At 38.0% G+C, this 16,422-nt stretch overlaps 1 protein-coding gene across 1 annotated transcript in view; it reads right to left on the bottom strand.

Moving 5' to 3' along the window:
* Positions 1 to 16,422, bottom strand: part of LOC139732467 (voltage-dependent calcium channel subunit alpha-2/delta-3-like) — a 48,083-nt gene that overhangs the window by 518 nt on the left and 31,143 nt on the right. The window contains exons 19-34 of the mRNA XM_071643329.1: positions 16,181 to 16,235; positions 14,711 to 14,820; positions 14,052 to 14,148; positions 12,215 to 12,445; positions 11,580 to 11,663; positions 10,967 to 11,073; positions 9,973 to 10,053; positions 9,433 to 9,494; positions 6,613 to 6,657; positions 6,091 to 6,153; positions 4,793 to 4,869; positions 4,135 to 4,207; positions 3,154 to 3,206; positions 2,168 to 2,211; positions 1,243 to 1,375; positions 395 to 590 (exon numbers count right to left, since the gene is read on the bottom strand). Of these exons, the coding sequence (XP_071499430.1) occupies positions 395 to 590; positions 1,243 to 1,375; positions 2,168 to 2,211; positions 3,154 to 3,206; positions 4,135 to 4,207; positions 4,793 to 4,869; positions 6,091 to 6,153; positions 6,613 to 6,657; positions 9,433 to 9,494; positions 9,973 to 10,053; positions 10,967 to 11,073; positions 11,580 to 11,663; positions 12,215 to 12,445; positions 14,052 to 14,148; positions 14,711 to 14,820; positions 16,181 to 16,235 (1,511 nt within the window). The remainder of the gene's footprint in view (positions 1 to 394; positions 591 to 1,242; positions 1,376 to 2,167; positions 2,212 to 3,153; positions 3,207 to 4,134; positions 4,208 to 4,792; positions 4,870 to 6,090; positions 6,154 to 6,612; positions 6,658 to 9,432; positions 9,495 to 9,972; positions 10,054 to 10,966; positions 11,074 to 11,579; positions 11,664 to 12,214; positions 12,446 to 14,051; positions 14,149 to 14,710; positions 14,821 to 16,180; positions 16,236 to 16,422) is intronic.

Below are 16,422 nucleotides of genomic sequence, written 5' to 3'. Positions count from 1 at the left end.
ACCGGGAACCATCCATGATATTTCTGTATATGACCCTTCTATTTCTCTCCCCAAACGCACGATCATCGTCGTGAACGGACAAAATATACACACGATACACAAGACTATACAGTCTAATAAGGAGGACAGACCTGGCGTCCAGGAGCCCACAAGAGTTTGTATCAAGACCTATCACCACACTCCACGAAGTTTGCGAAAGTAGCATTCAAAAGTTCTCGCAGTGTTTAACTCATTTTAACCTGCATCGTTGAAAAATCACAGTGGAACGTTACAAAAACTATTCAGTCGTCTTACTCAAACTCTACTGTTCTGTGGCTTTTGACATTGACCAAACATGCATGAAAATCGAACTGCACCTTGACCATGTAAACGTTTTTTTTTTTTACCGACTCACGTTTGGATCGTAGTGAAAACACGTATCTGGTTTGCTTCTGTTTCTGAACTGTAGTAGTCTCTCACACCAGGCTGTCTCGTTGTATTCGATCTCATCTGGCTCCAGTTGAACTGATTGGTCGGAGAAGCACTCGCAGTCCCTTTCTTGAATTATCAGCATGAGGTTTGAGTGGGGAACAGATTGTACGCTGTATGGTCTGTGTGGTAGGGAGAAGCACAGTAAAGCAGCCCATCAATATAGCGAGCACACACATTAACATGACCCAGTAACATCAAAATTCATGAACTTGACAATGCTACTCTGTGTTCATGTTAACTTCACAAAAAAAAGCAATATCATAAATAATAGTAGCAGTTTCACTATATGCACGTATTACGTAAGACATTGCAAAATATGCATTCGATAAAAACTCTTTTAGTTTGCGTTTGAAGGAACAGACGAGCAGCTTGTTATTTAGCAGTGGTCCGTTGGCCTAGGATCACTTTTATTGATGTCGGGCCACTAACTTTCCAGAAAAGGTCATTTTGGGTGGCCCAATCGGGCAGCTGAAAGTCAAAATGGGTTTTTAATATTTCCTTTCATTTTGGGCAACTATTTTTTTTCGGCCACCAAAATGTCATATTCAAAGATTTTAGTGGCACGAACGGATCGCCAGAGGAAAGAAAGAGCTGGTATCAAGCCCTGTCATGATCATTTATGTTCATTTCATGCCACTATATTCTGTACAAATTGATCCGTCATGATGTTGAGTGGTATCTACAACACTTCTCCGTGTGTATGGCTAGGTCTGAACAACAACACCACGAATTACACTGTTTGCATAAGCTACATCACCGATAGAAACGCACTTGAAACAGTCGGTGCAGTTGGTAAGGAATTTCCCGGCCAGTCCCTTCTCGGGAAGATTGCTCCGGTTTGCCACGTAGAAAGTGTACTCCTGGTCACACGGCTCGTATGTATAGCGTTCGTCCGTCTGCGCAACTTTAGAATTAGGAGAGAAGAACGCGGGAAAGAAATGGAAGGAAATAATCGCAGGCACTAGACTAAAAAAAAAGTTTGATGCAAACTGAAATTCTTTTGGAAATGTATAAGTCTTATTATGCAAAAGTCTTATTATGCAAACTCTCTAAACCCATGAAAAGTGCGGGGTGAGATTGCGCGCAACACAAGTGGTAACTTCTGCAGAGTGAGTCGTGCACCGGCTATCTCCGAAACTTTAATTATGTGTTGTTTTATTCTAAAGCTTGGTGTTTAAAGTCATCACCAGATCTTTTCGCTCCTTTAGGAATATTTTATATTTATTGATCATTAAGCAACTTTGGTCATGTTAAGATAATCGAGGGTAATACAAGTTGTTTAGTCTTAAACAGCCACTGCTCTTTATTTTCTTTCGTACTGCTTTTGGTTGGAATATTGAACGCCGTGATTCTATCCACACCTCAACGAATGCTACTTTTGTGTGTTTAACAAAAATTATCCTTATAGGAATGAAAAGTTCATTTGATAAAAATAGTTTATGAAATGGCTATAAGATATCAAAACACAAAGTAAAGCAAAGTGGTCCTAATGAAAGGTGGGTCCCATCTTTTATTAGAATCTCTTTGTTTTTGGATATCTTGGCCATTCCAAAACCGATTTTTATCAAATAAACTGTACATTTCTGTTAGAACTGTGAGCTCCTTTTTCATATAAACGATTCCTAATTATCAGAAAAAAAAGTTAAAGCATGAATCTCCATGTCAACCAAAACTTCACCATCCTTTTAATGCTTACCTGCTGCTGACAACCAGTCGTAGATACTTATTTGGCTGAGGAAGCTGAAAGGAACAATATAAAAATTTATACACCTGATTAACAGTTCTTCATCTGCATTTTTTTCTTATTCCAAAAGGGTATTTCCCAAAACATAGTCAACGAACACAGAAAATGACGCAAAGTTCAAGAAAATCGGACGATTCGTTCAAATGCTACTAATTTTTTTTTCCATTTTTCCGAATTCCACATGTTGCCATGCCCTCTCTATAATGACATGAACTCCTCTACACTCTGCGGTGTTGCAACAGTGAATGATATAAACAAAATATAATGAGAACAACAATAAAGAAAAATCATTTTGTAAGACACCACAACAGCATTGAATCTCCTCTTGAAGGTAAGGAGAATAACTCATTCCCTTACGTATCATGTCTAAGCAACAGAACGATGGAATGTGTCATTTTCACAAATGATACGGATTCGTTACATTCTTTTTACGACTTATTTACTTGTATTTGACCAAAATTAACGCGCAAAATTGCGAAAAGTCGTATACTCTTCAAGGTTTGAACAGATTGGTCAATGTAGATCGCCCAATATTTCACCGGATGCTTCGCAATTTTCATGTAATCACGGAGTCAACATGTTTGAATGAAATTTTCTCTCCAAAGAAAGAACGATGAAGGCTTGAATAACACAACTGGTTTCCATGGTAACCACACGGTCAACACGCATAGTGATATCTCTTATAGTAAAAGCAGAAAACATTCCATAATCATAGTCATAAGCCAGTCGTTGACAATTTTCGAAAAAGTGTTGATGATTGAAATTTAGTTCACATTGCAATCGCGGAAATCAAGCAAATGCCATAATCATAGTGTCAGGTAAAAGTCACCGACTTCCAACTTTGTCATATAATATGCGCCAACTACACACAATCACCACTGACAGGCAACAAGACTGGCATTCTTACTAATCTCTCCGTTCTTTGCAAGGATACTCACACTATTACTTGTTTGGCGAACCAATGAAGAATAGAGAGAAAGTTTTCCAAACTCTGCAAGAAAAGAATACCATAGACAGTATTGGCGTCATCATGTTTTATCGATACATTTCATCCATAGTCGATCACTCGTTCACCTTTTAAAGCGACCCAAGTCTCACCACGCGGTGCCGTGGTCTAAACGTTCGTGGCCTTGATCGGTGTTGATGAAGGACAGGCTGAAACAGTCTTTTGTTTGTTTGTTTGTTTGTTTGTTTGTTTGTTTGTTTGTTTGTTTGTTTGTTTGTTTGTTTGTTTGTTTTTCTTCAACTTTTCCATCTGAGAAGAAGATGGCTGGATAGCCCATATTCAGCTGCAATAGCTGGTCCTTCCGTGAGGTCCAGTTGGATGTAAGGCGGGACCACTTCACAGGGATATGCACCCTGGTCTTTTCGATGAATGAATAAAGCGGGTTCTTTGCGTGCATAAGTTGTGATTCTCGTCCACGGGACCTCCATTTTGTGTCCCATTCGAGGGACAGTGTGTTTTGTCTTTTAGAGGGGGGGGGGGGTAATAATGATTACACACAACATTGCTAAGCGAGACTCGGGAATCGAACTCGGGTCCTTGGGATTTGGAGGCACACGCGCTACCGACTGCCAATAACTCACCGCTCAAATATATTTTGTAGTCATTGTGGTTACTTTATGCATCAATATTAAATATTCAATTATGAACATTGAATGAGTTGTGGGGTGGGATATGCATCAGGGAGCTAGCTTGACACAATAGTGAATGTGGGAAATATCTAATTCAAATGTGCGTACAATTTAAACATCCTAAATACGTCGCCATTGTCTAAGCATAGCTTTGTGCGTGCAAAATTCCTTATGAAGGTGATAATGTATCCAAAAAAAAATGAGTATGAAATTATTAGGGAACATGCTAAACGATAATAATAAGAAAAAGGAAGAACATAAATTCAAAAATGAATGATACTTACATTGCGCAGTGAGGGGGCGGCACTGCCAATTATTTCTCGCCTACACATGCCTTGGTAGTCAGTCACATGAACCCTGTATGAAAATAATATTCATTCATTAATTCATTTATCTATTTATTCAAATCTTCTATGAGCAAGGCAGCACTTGTTGTTCTACCATATAGGTAGAATATAATAGTCACACAGTATGTAATACATGTATTGCAGAGACAAAGCATAAAAATGTTAAAGAATTCGAATAAATATAAAATATACAGATGAGGAAAAAAATTTGGCAGAGACGATGTAGCAACCAGACTAGGATTTCGACTGCACGTGTGTGACAACACACTGACCACAAAAACGTCAGAATAATAACCAAAGCAACGAGAAATAGCTGGCTCCGCTGTCCTGTCTATGATAGATGTGTAATTATGCAAGATCAATTAACCCTTCAGAATAGATCTTTAACTGTCATTGATACCGGTATACAGAGCATAATAATGTACACCTGTTTTGCCAGAGGTCAATCTATATCCGATTAATTGCAGGCCTACGGTGTGACGATAGACACCAATCTAGCGGCATTTGCTGAGTGGAAATCCGTGGCAAGCTAAATGCCTGGATGCGATTACAGCTTCTATGGTGCTTTTCTCTTTAAACAGTACAGAATACTTACACTTCAAATATGTCCCTATCAACAAGTTTGTTGAAAAGCCGGAGATTTTCCTCGTGTGCTGCGAAATGAGTACCCGCCTAAAATGAGCGAAGTAGAAAAAGAACTATTGAGGAAAATCCATTGATTTAGAACAAAACCAATGTTATATCCAGTCACATACAACATGATTTTATTTTGTCTTGAAAGGCACGATCGTCATTATGGATTCTAGGAGATAATGAGTTTCAATCCATTGCCCACATGTCTTTTAATCTGATAGAATGCATACAACACGCCATCCACGTGTATTGGTACACTTTTACTACATATCTATACCCATCCTCCCTCTCTCACACGCACTCTCTCTCTCTCTCTCCTTCCTTCGCCGAATAGTGTCGTAGAGGAGGACACACCCATGTGACCGCTCAGCTACCGCAGCAGCAACATGGCGCTGCCATCTCACAGGTCCCCGGCTGCGGCGGACGAGGACACATCCTGGAAGTTAGCCTCGGTCAAATCATAGTTCAGGGACCCCTTAATTCTACCATTACCATCACTTATGGAATGATATTGTATACTTGCCATTAGAGGGGATATCTAAAGATTTCAAAGTGAGCAAAGAATAGAAGTATGTTGAAACAAGGTAGTGTGTGGATGAAAAAAAAAAAAACCAACTTCAAAATGCAAACAACTGTTTTCTAGCGCTTTCCACGTAAGAGGGGTTGCATTCTTGACGTGAAAATGATGTGAAGTTATCTATCGTCAAGTGACAGTTAAGACTCTCTTCGTCGTTTGCTTCGCTACATTTTGGTGACGTAAGTCCCCTCCCCCCCCCCCCCCCCCCCTTGAGACATTCATAAATCGATTACTATGACAACAGGTGCCTTTTGCCGAGTACAGACGTTTGTCTGTGCATGGAATATGCGGTCTGCGCGATGTATACTCATTGGACGCACTGGGATCAATAAAGCAATTGTACTATACGCCAGCTCTACCTGTGGATACAGTTTTCGAGAACCATGAAGGACAGTATGATCTCCTTACCATCATTCTCACCATCATCATCCTTATCATCGTCGTCTTAAATAGCATCATCTTCACTATCACCACTACCATCATCAACTACGTCATCATCATTGTTATCGTGATCATGATGATTATTATCATCATGGTCATCATCACCATCAATGACATCATCGTCGTGCTCATGGTCATCATCATAATCATCTTCTTCATCATCCTCATCATTATCATCACCAATGCTGCGTTACTATAGTAACATTGAAGACATTACAAAGAACAGTATCAAAATGGTTTACCCGAGTCATATCCGTTGACACAACGATGTAACCATGGTTGTCGACAAGAAAACACTCCACGCTCTGCAGTGATAACAAGGATTGGGAAGAAAGTCAGATTATAGGTTTAGTATGTAGTGGCTAGGTCTGCCAAAAAACAAACAAACAAACAAACAAACGAACAAACAAACAACAACAACAATAGAAGGAAACATGCACAAAATGACAATGAATATGAGATAATTAAACAGGTGAATAAACAAATAAAGCTGTCTGTTCGTCTATCTATGTATCTGCTTCTCCCCCTCTCTTTCTATGTATATAACATGCACACATACATACAGACACAAAATCATAATATATATATATATATATATATATATATATATATATATATATATTATATTCGTGTACTTAGTATACCTTTGTATGTGTAGCTGTGTGTGTTTGTTTGTGTGTATGTGTGTGTGCATAAGAAAGAGTGAAGTTTTACGATTCCACACTTTACAAACCGCATTTACGATTACAGATGAGTCTACTTACGTCATTAAAGCATGAGGGAGTGCATTCGGGGTCACAGTCAGGTACCTAGGTGGAGAGAGATGGTAGAGATAGAGAAAAAGAGATAGTGGGGGTGGGGAAGGGATTAAGGGAGAGTTCCATAATAAGTCATCGATAAAACTTCATGAAAATACAAGTGTATATAATCATCATGAAGAGATAATGCTTTCCGTGTACCGACATTGCAATTCAATTTAAAAAACCGCTGCTCTTTCAATTCAAAAAGAAACTAGAAATGTCGCTATGGCGACTGATGCCTCCGCCATAATGCATGATTCTCCCAATAGGCGTATAGTACAATGTCTTCACAATGTGTGATCCATGACAGTTTCACAAAACTGGCAAAATATTGAAATGACAGGTTTGTCAGAAATGTCTCGAACTGGGTTTGCTATAAGTTTATAAGAGTGCAGGTACACATATTTGGGGAATTTTGGGGAAGTTTATGCATTGAGTAATTTCCAAGGTATGGAGAAAGAGTGTGATGACGGTACAAAATAGATTTCTTTTTTTTTTTTTGGGGGGGGGGGGATATTGAAACCTGGCCTTTGACCCTTAACCTTTACCTTTGACCTTCTGGCTCGAAATTTCCCGGAGAATCTCCATTAGGTAATGCATGTATTAAGTTTTGAAACTAATAATGCAAGCATTGCATATACTATGAGGGAAAAAGTAAAATGTTGAGGAGTTGATCTTGACCTCTGACCCCTGACTATTGACCCATGACCCCTAAATTCCCTAGATAATCCCTGCCAGACAGTATATGCGTATGTACCAAGTTCCACGAAGATACATTGAACCATTTGCGAGAAAAGTGATATTGCAACATTTTCACCTAACCTTTGACCTTTTGACCTTTGACCTTATGACATGAAACTCTCTCTGGAAAATCTTTACGCAGTAGTACATGTCCACACCAAGCTTCAAGAAAATACCTTCGGGCATTGCATAGATGGAGGAAATTGCAACATTTGTAGCATTTGACCTTGACCTTTTGACCTTTGACCTCTTGCCAATGTCACTAAAATCTACTCAACTAATTGTCCCATCATACATCATCCTTGGACCAAGTTTGGTGAAAGCTGCTTCATCCAGTTTTGAGTAATCACGTAAACAGATAAATTTTAGGATTTGACCTTGATCTTTGACCTTTGAACTCTGTCCGATTTCACTGAAAAACTTATCAAGTAATTGTCCCATCATACATCATCCTCCAACAAAGTTTGGTGAAATTTGCTCCATCCAGTCTTGAGTTATCGCGTAAACGGATACAATTTCATGATTTGACCTTGACCTTTGACCTTTAACCGAATTCAACCAAAATCTAATCAAATAATTGCCCCATCATACTTCATCCTTGGACCAAGTTTGGTAAAATTCCAGTAAATATTACTCAAGTTATCGCGTAAACGAAAGCGGACGGACGGACGTACGGACGGACGGACAACCCGAAAACATAATGCCTCCGGCACCACTTCGTGGCGGAGGCATAAAAAAAAAACGTACTTAATTGCCTCCACCTCTTTATTCAATTTGATGCATCGAAAAACTCCGCGTTCTTAAGTTCTTCGACAATATAAAAATATAATTGTTATTTATCATTATCATTATTATTATCATCATTATAATAATGATAATAATAATTATTATTATCATTATTATTATTATTATCATCATCATTATTATTATCATTATTATTATCATTATTACCTTTTTCACCTACTGCAGCAGATGAGAATTATTATGTGTCCATTATAGAGCGATGTATATATATTGTGCATCTTCACAAATGGTTATTATCCAATAATCTTTTACTTAATGATAAGAAAACTGAATTTGTAATATGTGGCACTCAAGAGCAAGTTCAAAATTACGCACTGAAAACCTGAAAGTGATTGATGTTGATATTTATCCTGTTGATGTACTGCACGGAACCTGGGAGTGTGGTTTGATTCACGCCTAGCCTTTGACAGACATATCTCTGAAGTATGCAAAAATTCATTTTATCATTTGTTTAATATTGCACATATTCGGAAGCATTTGACACGGGAAAGTACTGAAAAAAATCATCCATGCGTTTGTCACGAGCAGATTGGATTACGGTAACAGTTTATTCTATGGCTTACCTGACAATCAATTCGGTAAACTACGAAGGGTGCAAAATTCATGTGCTAGATTAGTTTGTAATTCTCCTCGTTTTTCTCGTTGTAGTCCATTACTACGTGCATTACATTGGTTGCCTGTAAAGCAGAGAATCATACCTAAAACTCTGCTAATTGTATATAGAGCTATTCATGGTACAGCACCAGTGTGCATACAGGAACTTGTAGAGTTAAAAACGTCATTTCAAACATTTTATCACCTTCGAAGTTCACAGGACCAAACATTATTGAAATATCAATGGGGAAATCAAAAGTTACTCTTGGACAGGGCATTTTTGTACGCTGCACCAAAATTAAGGAATAACCTCCCTTTGTTTGTAAGGCAAGCAGTTACAATTAATGAGTTTAAGGTCAGGTTAAAAAGTCATCTCTTGAAGTAATGTATTTTCTGTTTGAATTTCTTGTATGCATGTCATTTTGTAATGCGCAGTAGAGTATAATAGTAGGTGCGCAATATAAATGTCCTTTATTATCATTATTATTATCATCATTATTATTATTATTATTATTATTATTATTATTATTATTATTATTATTATTATTATTATTATTGTTGTTGTTGTTGTTATTATTATCATTATTATTATCATTATTACAGACAGAGACCGACGGTCTTGGGGAGAGTTCGAGTCATACTCACAGATGAAGTAATATTGAAAAATAACGAGCGTAGCGCACTTCCAAGCATCTGATATCCAGCAGCTGCAGACAAAACGAAATTGAGTCGCACGATAATGAGCGACACGAAACTTACTTAAAACACAGTGAAATATTTAGACCCACAAACGACTTTCCTCAGTGATACGTTGATGTATCCATTTCTATGTAAAGATTGATTATGATGTAATACTGCAATTCAGTGACAAAGAAAAAAAAATATCGTTGAAAGGACGAAATATCGAATCGATTCAAATCTTCCAAAAATCTGGCTTAAAACATAAAATCATAGCGCAATCGACATGCATTTCAAATCACTATCTTGTCGTCGCGTCGACCGACTGTTTGTTTCCTTGTGCAGTTTTCACCATCCAAAAAAAAAAAGATATTGTTTTCGAATTGTAAAAGAGGCTCATACAAATTACGAAACATACATCAATATTCAGGCAGTAGCTATTGCTATGCTCGCTAAAATAATTCGGCATGAATCGGCATAACTCAAGTGGAGTACGACTTAACTCACCTGCAGCGGCAAATTCTTTACTGTCTTTTTCGACTCGTATGGCTGTGCTTGCCGTTACCACAGTTTCTATACCTGCCAGTTCTAATTCAGAGAAAGAAGGAGAGGAGAGAGATGTGATTATTTCACAAACTACTACACCACACGTGAGGTTTTCATAAGATATGCGTCTCGGTGTTTAGCTGAATATACTACGTTTGCAGCATGTTCCCGGCGGCCACGGCAAATTACATTACACGGCGATGTGGACGAAACGAGACGGACCTGAGACAACGCGGGGGGCGGGGGGACGGGATGGGTAGACGTGACAGGCCGTAACAAGACAGACTCGCTGTTTGTTAGGCAATTCCGGGTTTGCTTTTCGTTCTTCTTACAAATTCATTCATGTCAAGGCTATTCCTGAATTGTCATACAGGCCTATCATGTGTATCTTGCACTTTGTTACGTATCTTGCTCGGGTGACGAGAAATCTCGTAAGCGTGTTTCCATTTCAATTTCATTTCACTTCATTTATTTTCATTCTTCTTTTTCCAACAAAAAAATAACACCGAATAAATCAGGAATTATATCATAAACATATACACTCGACTTTACATAAGATAAATGATACAGATAAACATAAGAATGCATTTATTAGATATATCACGGATGATTATCTCGGTATGTTGTAATGTATTCTCGTTGCTTGTTTATTTTTCTTGCTTTAATTCTTTCTATCTTATTACTATCGTTTCCTCTATGTCCCGCTCCTTCTTTTCAACCTTTTTCGTTAATATGTTGTTTGTTTAATAAGACTTTAACATTTTCATCGAGGGACCTGTACGATACAAGCTTTGCTTTTTAGTAGGTCCGTCACATTTCATGTTTGTAAAATTGTCGTCTCTTTTAGTTATGTCTTTTCTTATGTTTTATCGATTGTATCATTGTATTTGTGTTTGAGATGTGGAACAATAAATCAAATCAAATCAAATCAAATCAAATTCGTTACGATACCTACCCGATTCAAACGGGACGGAAAAGACGAACCCATCGTCGATTTCTTCGACAGCTCTTGTAAAGTAGCCCTCCTCAATGGTGTTTTGTTTATCCCGGTCTGAGAAATCACTGTTAAGTCAAACAGAAAACAAACACTAAATTAAAGCGCGCAAACTTGAAGTTGTTATAGCTTTCACCAAATCGTTTATCATTCCAGTTTTTGTTAGTTTGCGTGGTTTGCAAATCAACCACGTTCGAAACCAAAAATTCATCGTTTGCAAATGTACAGAAAAGTCTTTCAAAATGATATTGAACACGTTCACACATAATCTAAATACCATAATTGTACACATTTCATGTTTGACATTGCATGTTCGTTTGTGCTGCTTGCAGTCAAAGCAAGAAATAGCAAAATAATGGGCCAATCACATTCTATTACATTTTGTACTGCCTATTTTTTTTTTCATGATAAAAGGGTTTACTCGTTCATTCCAGTGAAAACGCATTCGTATGTGTCACGACAGAGTGGCATGTATTTACAAAATGATGAGTTGGTGACGTAGCCTTTTTCTGCTCAAAGTGTCAATAAATTCCAATTCCCGCTATCGCCCTTGTATGTTTAACGAGGGACTTACCTCAAATAAGTGCTTATGTGTGGGTTGTGATAGATTCGTGTCAGTCCACCGTACGTTCCGAGAAATGAAAGTATCACACCATCACTGTACAAGTGCATGAAAAAAAGAAAGAAAATTAGACTTATACAAAGGTAGTAACGGTCTAAGTCATCACGAATTTAAAGTCCCTAGATCTTACTTAGTAATGTAAGCAATATTTTAGCACCAACATAACAGTCATCTATGCGGATAAGTGAAAGCAAAAATGCTGATTCCATGAAAGAAATCGTCGGTTGGAAAGACAAATAAAGCTTTTGAACATATAGTTTCTTCACTGAGTAAGAATCCTGGGGTAAGAATATTGGTACATAGAAATCTATGGAAGGAAGTCATTACAATAACTGATTAACAGAACTTAAAGCTTAATCTCATACTATCGCACTGATGGAGTCCATCACATAGAATGTCAACATAATCTTGATCAAGAAAAAAAATATGCACGATTCAACGTGATTATTTTTTTCTTTGGTAAAGCAAGGTCCACAACTACATCAATAGCTCATCGGTTCACAGAAAGTCCCCTTCCCTACCAGCTCCCCTTCTTCTTCTTCTTTCTTTTTTTTTCTTTTTTCCTCTTTCTCGCTTTGTTAACTGACCTCGACGGATCGAGATGCGGGAAGTTGACGAATGGGACCGACTCGGTCACGGGGGTCGCGGTCGTGTACCGTGCCGTCACGGACTCGGTCGTCGAATGCGTATCGGCGGTGGTGGCCTCGGTGTCCGAGGTATTGAAGTTGGATACGGTGGTGACCCCCGGAGAGCAGTACTCCTCGATCTCCGCCACGATCTCTTGTATGCTATGGGCCAAGTTGTTCAACCCCAAACCACTGGAAGTGAACAAAAGAATACATTTTCATCCCTACACTGCAAAAAGTCCGGTGTTAAATAGTGAACACCGAGCTGGTGTTAAATTTTCGGTGCTCATTTATGGTGTTAAATTAACACCTCCGGGTGTCATTTCCAAATTTTAAACTGTTTCTTGAAGAGTTTCTTAGTAACTGCACTTCTTATTGATTTTTAATTTAAACAAGACGATCAAGAATTTTACATTAAAATACTAGATTTTTGAAAAAATGTGAAAATAAATTTACGACAAAGTAACACCAGCTGGTGTGGTCTCTTATTGAAGCTGGACGGGTGTTAAACCATTGATATTAACACCAACAAATATCAAATCAACACCATGTGGTGTCATTTTTGAATTAACACCTGTACAGTGTCAAAATAACACCAGGTACAGTGTCAAATTAACACCACGAAGTGTCAGGTGAACACTTTTCAACACCATCACAGTGCATTTTTAACACCTGTGGGTGTGGTCCTTTATTGAAGTTTGATCGGTGTTAGATTTAACACCCGTGATGTTAAATCTAACACCGATGTTTTTACAGTGTATGTAAGTCGTTATTCAATTCAAATTAAAATGAAGACACTGCATGAAATTGATCCAGACAGTTGAGTCGTTTCACCTCTCTGATTCAACTGAAGTAATTCGTATTTCTTTTCGCAACTACATCTTAAATGACAACCGGGGAAAGAACAGTATGATATTTAATGGTAGAGATATCTAAAACTCTTGGGCTTATTGAAAACGGCCAGATACAAAAAGATAAACATACGAACTGTCATTAAACACTACTTACAGGACTGACGGTACACTAGTTTTTATCATATGGAGACAACAGGAGAGGAATAAACTATTGTGTGCTGTGAGTGCTAATTGGCACAGAAAAATCTCACAGTGTTGTAATTAATTTCCACAGCTCCTGGTAGCGTTAAAGTCATAATATCAGCAGAAGAGTTGCTTTTTTGGTTTGGTTTTGTTTTGTTTTGTTTTTACTTGCTTTGTTGTTTTGTTGCTTTATACAGTGAATGATAATGTGGCGATGAGCAAGAAACATCACCGAGACTACATCATGCTGAAAAAGAAACAAAAATTAAGCAAAAACAGATAAAACAGAACATCTCCTAATTGTGCTAATAATAAACGACGACTGTGACTGGGGCATTACCAGCGGGGGTGGTACGATTACACACAATACTATTCATATAGACTTGGGAATATAACCCGGGTCCTTTGGATCTGAAGGCAGACCCCTGAGCCGAATGAGAGGACTGAGCCAAATCACCGTCCATGCTACCGTGTGAAAAAAAACCCCACATTATTAAAGGTGAGCGCCGAACAGTCAATTATAAAGGTACCTGCATGCATCTACCTGCATGACCCCCCCCAAAAAAAAAAAAAATGAAATGAAATAAAAAAAAATAATAAATAAATAAATAAATAAAAAATGAATAAATCAAATCATGTCTAATCAAAATATTATCGATTTAAAAAAAGAGGTACCGAAAGACCTACGAAAATGTATCGAGTCAGATACAAAAACAAATTCGAGATCGAGCATGTCGCGGCTAACGTACAAACCCACTTACCTCGTATCGGGAGCCCGGAACACCAATTTCCAATACTCCGGCATGAATCGTGTGACGTTTGCATCAAAGATCAGATGATTTACCATGACGGCATCACCTGAAACAAGATAGTGGTTACAAAAACTTATTTTCAAACTGCTCACTTGAAGTTTAGCTTTTCTTTTCCTGTCCTATCAAAGATACAAAATGGACCTACTACATTTTTGTTACAATCTCGGTTTCTTCTACCTATAATGCAATGCCAATTCTGTGCATAAATAATGGTCTATTACAAGATGGACTTTAGAATCTCCGCAATCTGATTGGTCAATCATCATGCATGCTTGATTTTTACTGATCCACACTGAGCCAAGCGTCCGGTAAAATCCGAATGCACGGCTCAAATCTTGTACAGTGTTGTAGGTGGACCGGACGCATGATGGGGCAAAAAGTTTAATTTCATGTATTTACGGGTCCATTTTGTAAAACGAATAATGAACAGGTTTGTTCTGTGGATCAATGAGGATTATAGATGCTCTCGTTTTACTTTGGAAACTGTCTCAAAAAACACTCGCTGCGCTCGTGGGTTTAAACAGTTCCACAGTTAAACTCGCGCGTCCAATTCTCACCGATCCACTTTGTCCTGTGTATCATTTGTACAATGATGTATAACAACTTACAGAAGTCGTTTAACTTCCCGTCATGCATTGCGGCGTCCTGAAGGAACCTCACCACGTGTTCCTCTCCTTCGTATCGTTCTGACGAGCTGTAGTTGATCTTACAGTAGAGCCTGTGAGGAAACATGATAGTGTTTCATGATTAAAAGACACTCATACGTGTTCAAAATGTCATGCATGAAAAGAAAACTAACTAAACTCCGCAAGAAAACAAACAAACAAAAGTTTGGAAATCTGAGTTTGATCGATTATTTCTTTCTTATCTCAGTAACAATCGACGCATGCTTGGTGTCCGCAGAAAGGTGATAACATTTTTTGTTGTTGTTGTTGTTGTTGTAAAATAATTCCCAACTTAAATTGTTCTGTATGGCTTACATGCAGAGTAAGCACCCTGATGTAACCATGGTAACGGTCTTACGGTTCAGTTTTTATCTTCAGACGTCCTCTCCTGAGTCGGTCCTTGATGTGTCCCATTGCGTGGAATTCTTACTTCCACCATAAATGGTGATGGTCCCAGGGCTTACTCCTAGGCTGAGAGTCCCAGCCACACCTTTTTGATTCATCCCAGCTTCGATTTGCCTTTTTTACGCATTCTGGCATTCGTGGCTTGCGAGCTGAGAACTAAAGACGTAACTCCATACACAAGAACATGTTCTTTATTGCCTTTTCATGACCACTTGCGTTCACTTTGGAACTTTTCAATGCAAACCTTAATCCCGTATTTTTAAATACTGTCCTTTCTCCAATGGAATAATCATTACTAGCAGGGTGTCATTTTAAAGAAAATCAAATAACATTTCTAATGGCACCATGAATGCATGGATTATTACTATGATTGTTTTTTTCCGGTGCATTGTATATTCTTTACGAATGTACTGTTTCTGCTGAAAGTACAGCTTGGCTTGATTTCACTATAATTGTGTTATGGTGAATCGTGGATTTTGTAATACATTATGGGATTTGATTTGTTATGAAATAGTTTTGAGTGTGGAATCAATAAAAGATTATGGAAACCCCCCCCCAAAAAAAAAAATAAATAAATAAAAAAATAAGGAGATATAATCGATCACACTCAGATTTCCAAACCTTTTTTTCGGAGTGTATATATTCACACATTTCCTTAACAGGTGGATCCTTCTGGATAATGTAATGCCCACCTCCTTAAAGAAAATATTTTCAGTTGAACTGCCACTTATCGCACGAAATTTGCAGTTTATTTCATCATGGCATCACAGGAAATCATTTTGCAGCAAAAATCATACCAATAGACCAACTGAATAGCGTGCAGAATAATGATTACAATGTACATATAAATCCATGCCGGCAAAGTAACAGGAATGTTAATGACGCCTAAAACAGCTCAATAACTGAACATGCTGAACGGATATCTTGTGATCTAGGATGAAAGGATGGCTGAAAGACTTCAGTTATGAAATAAAATTATTGTAGCTATCATGAACTCCTTACACTTACCAGTTTGCGATGATGGTTTGTCCCAAAGTCCCATCTCCGAATAAGAGTTTAGCAGCTGCAAAATAACATCAAATTGATTCAATAGGACGGAAAAAGACATGGATCCACAATGGTATCTGTACTTGATTCTAAACAGAACAGCCAAACGGCCAGGGTCGGGTGCAAAAAAAAAAAGTTGAATAAAAATATCGCTATCATCTCTCTATATATGACGATTTCAAGTTATACAGACTGATTATGAA

This window comes from Diadema antillarum, unplaced genomic scaffold (assembly GCF_040938485.1).
Source record: "Diadema antillarum isolate AM-2024a unplaced genomic scaffold, OU_Dant_1.0 seq00000423_RagTag, whole genome shotgun sequence".
In the NCBI taxonomy this organism is placed as follows: Eukaryota; Metazoa; Echinodermata; class Echinoidea; order Diadematoida; family Diadematidae; genus Diadema; species Diadema antillarum.
This window is presented reverse-complemented; position numbering and strand designations above follow the sequence as displayed.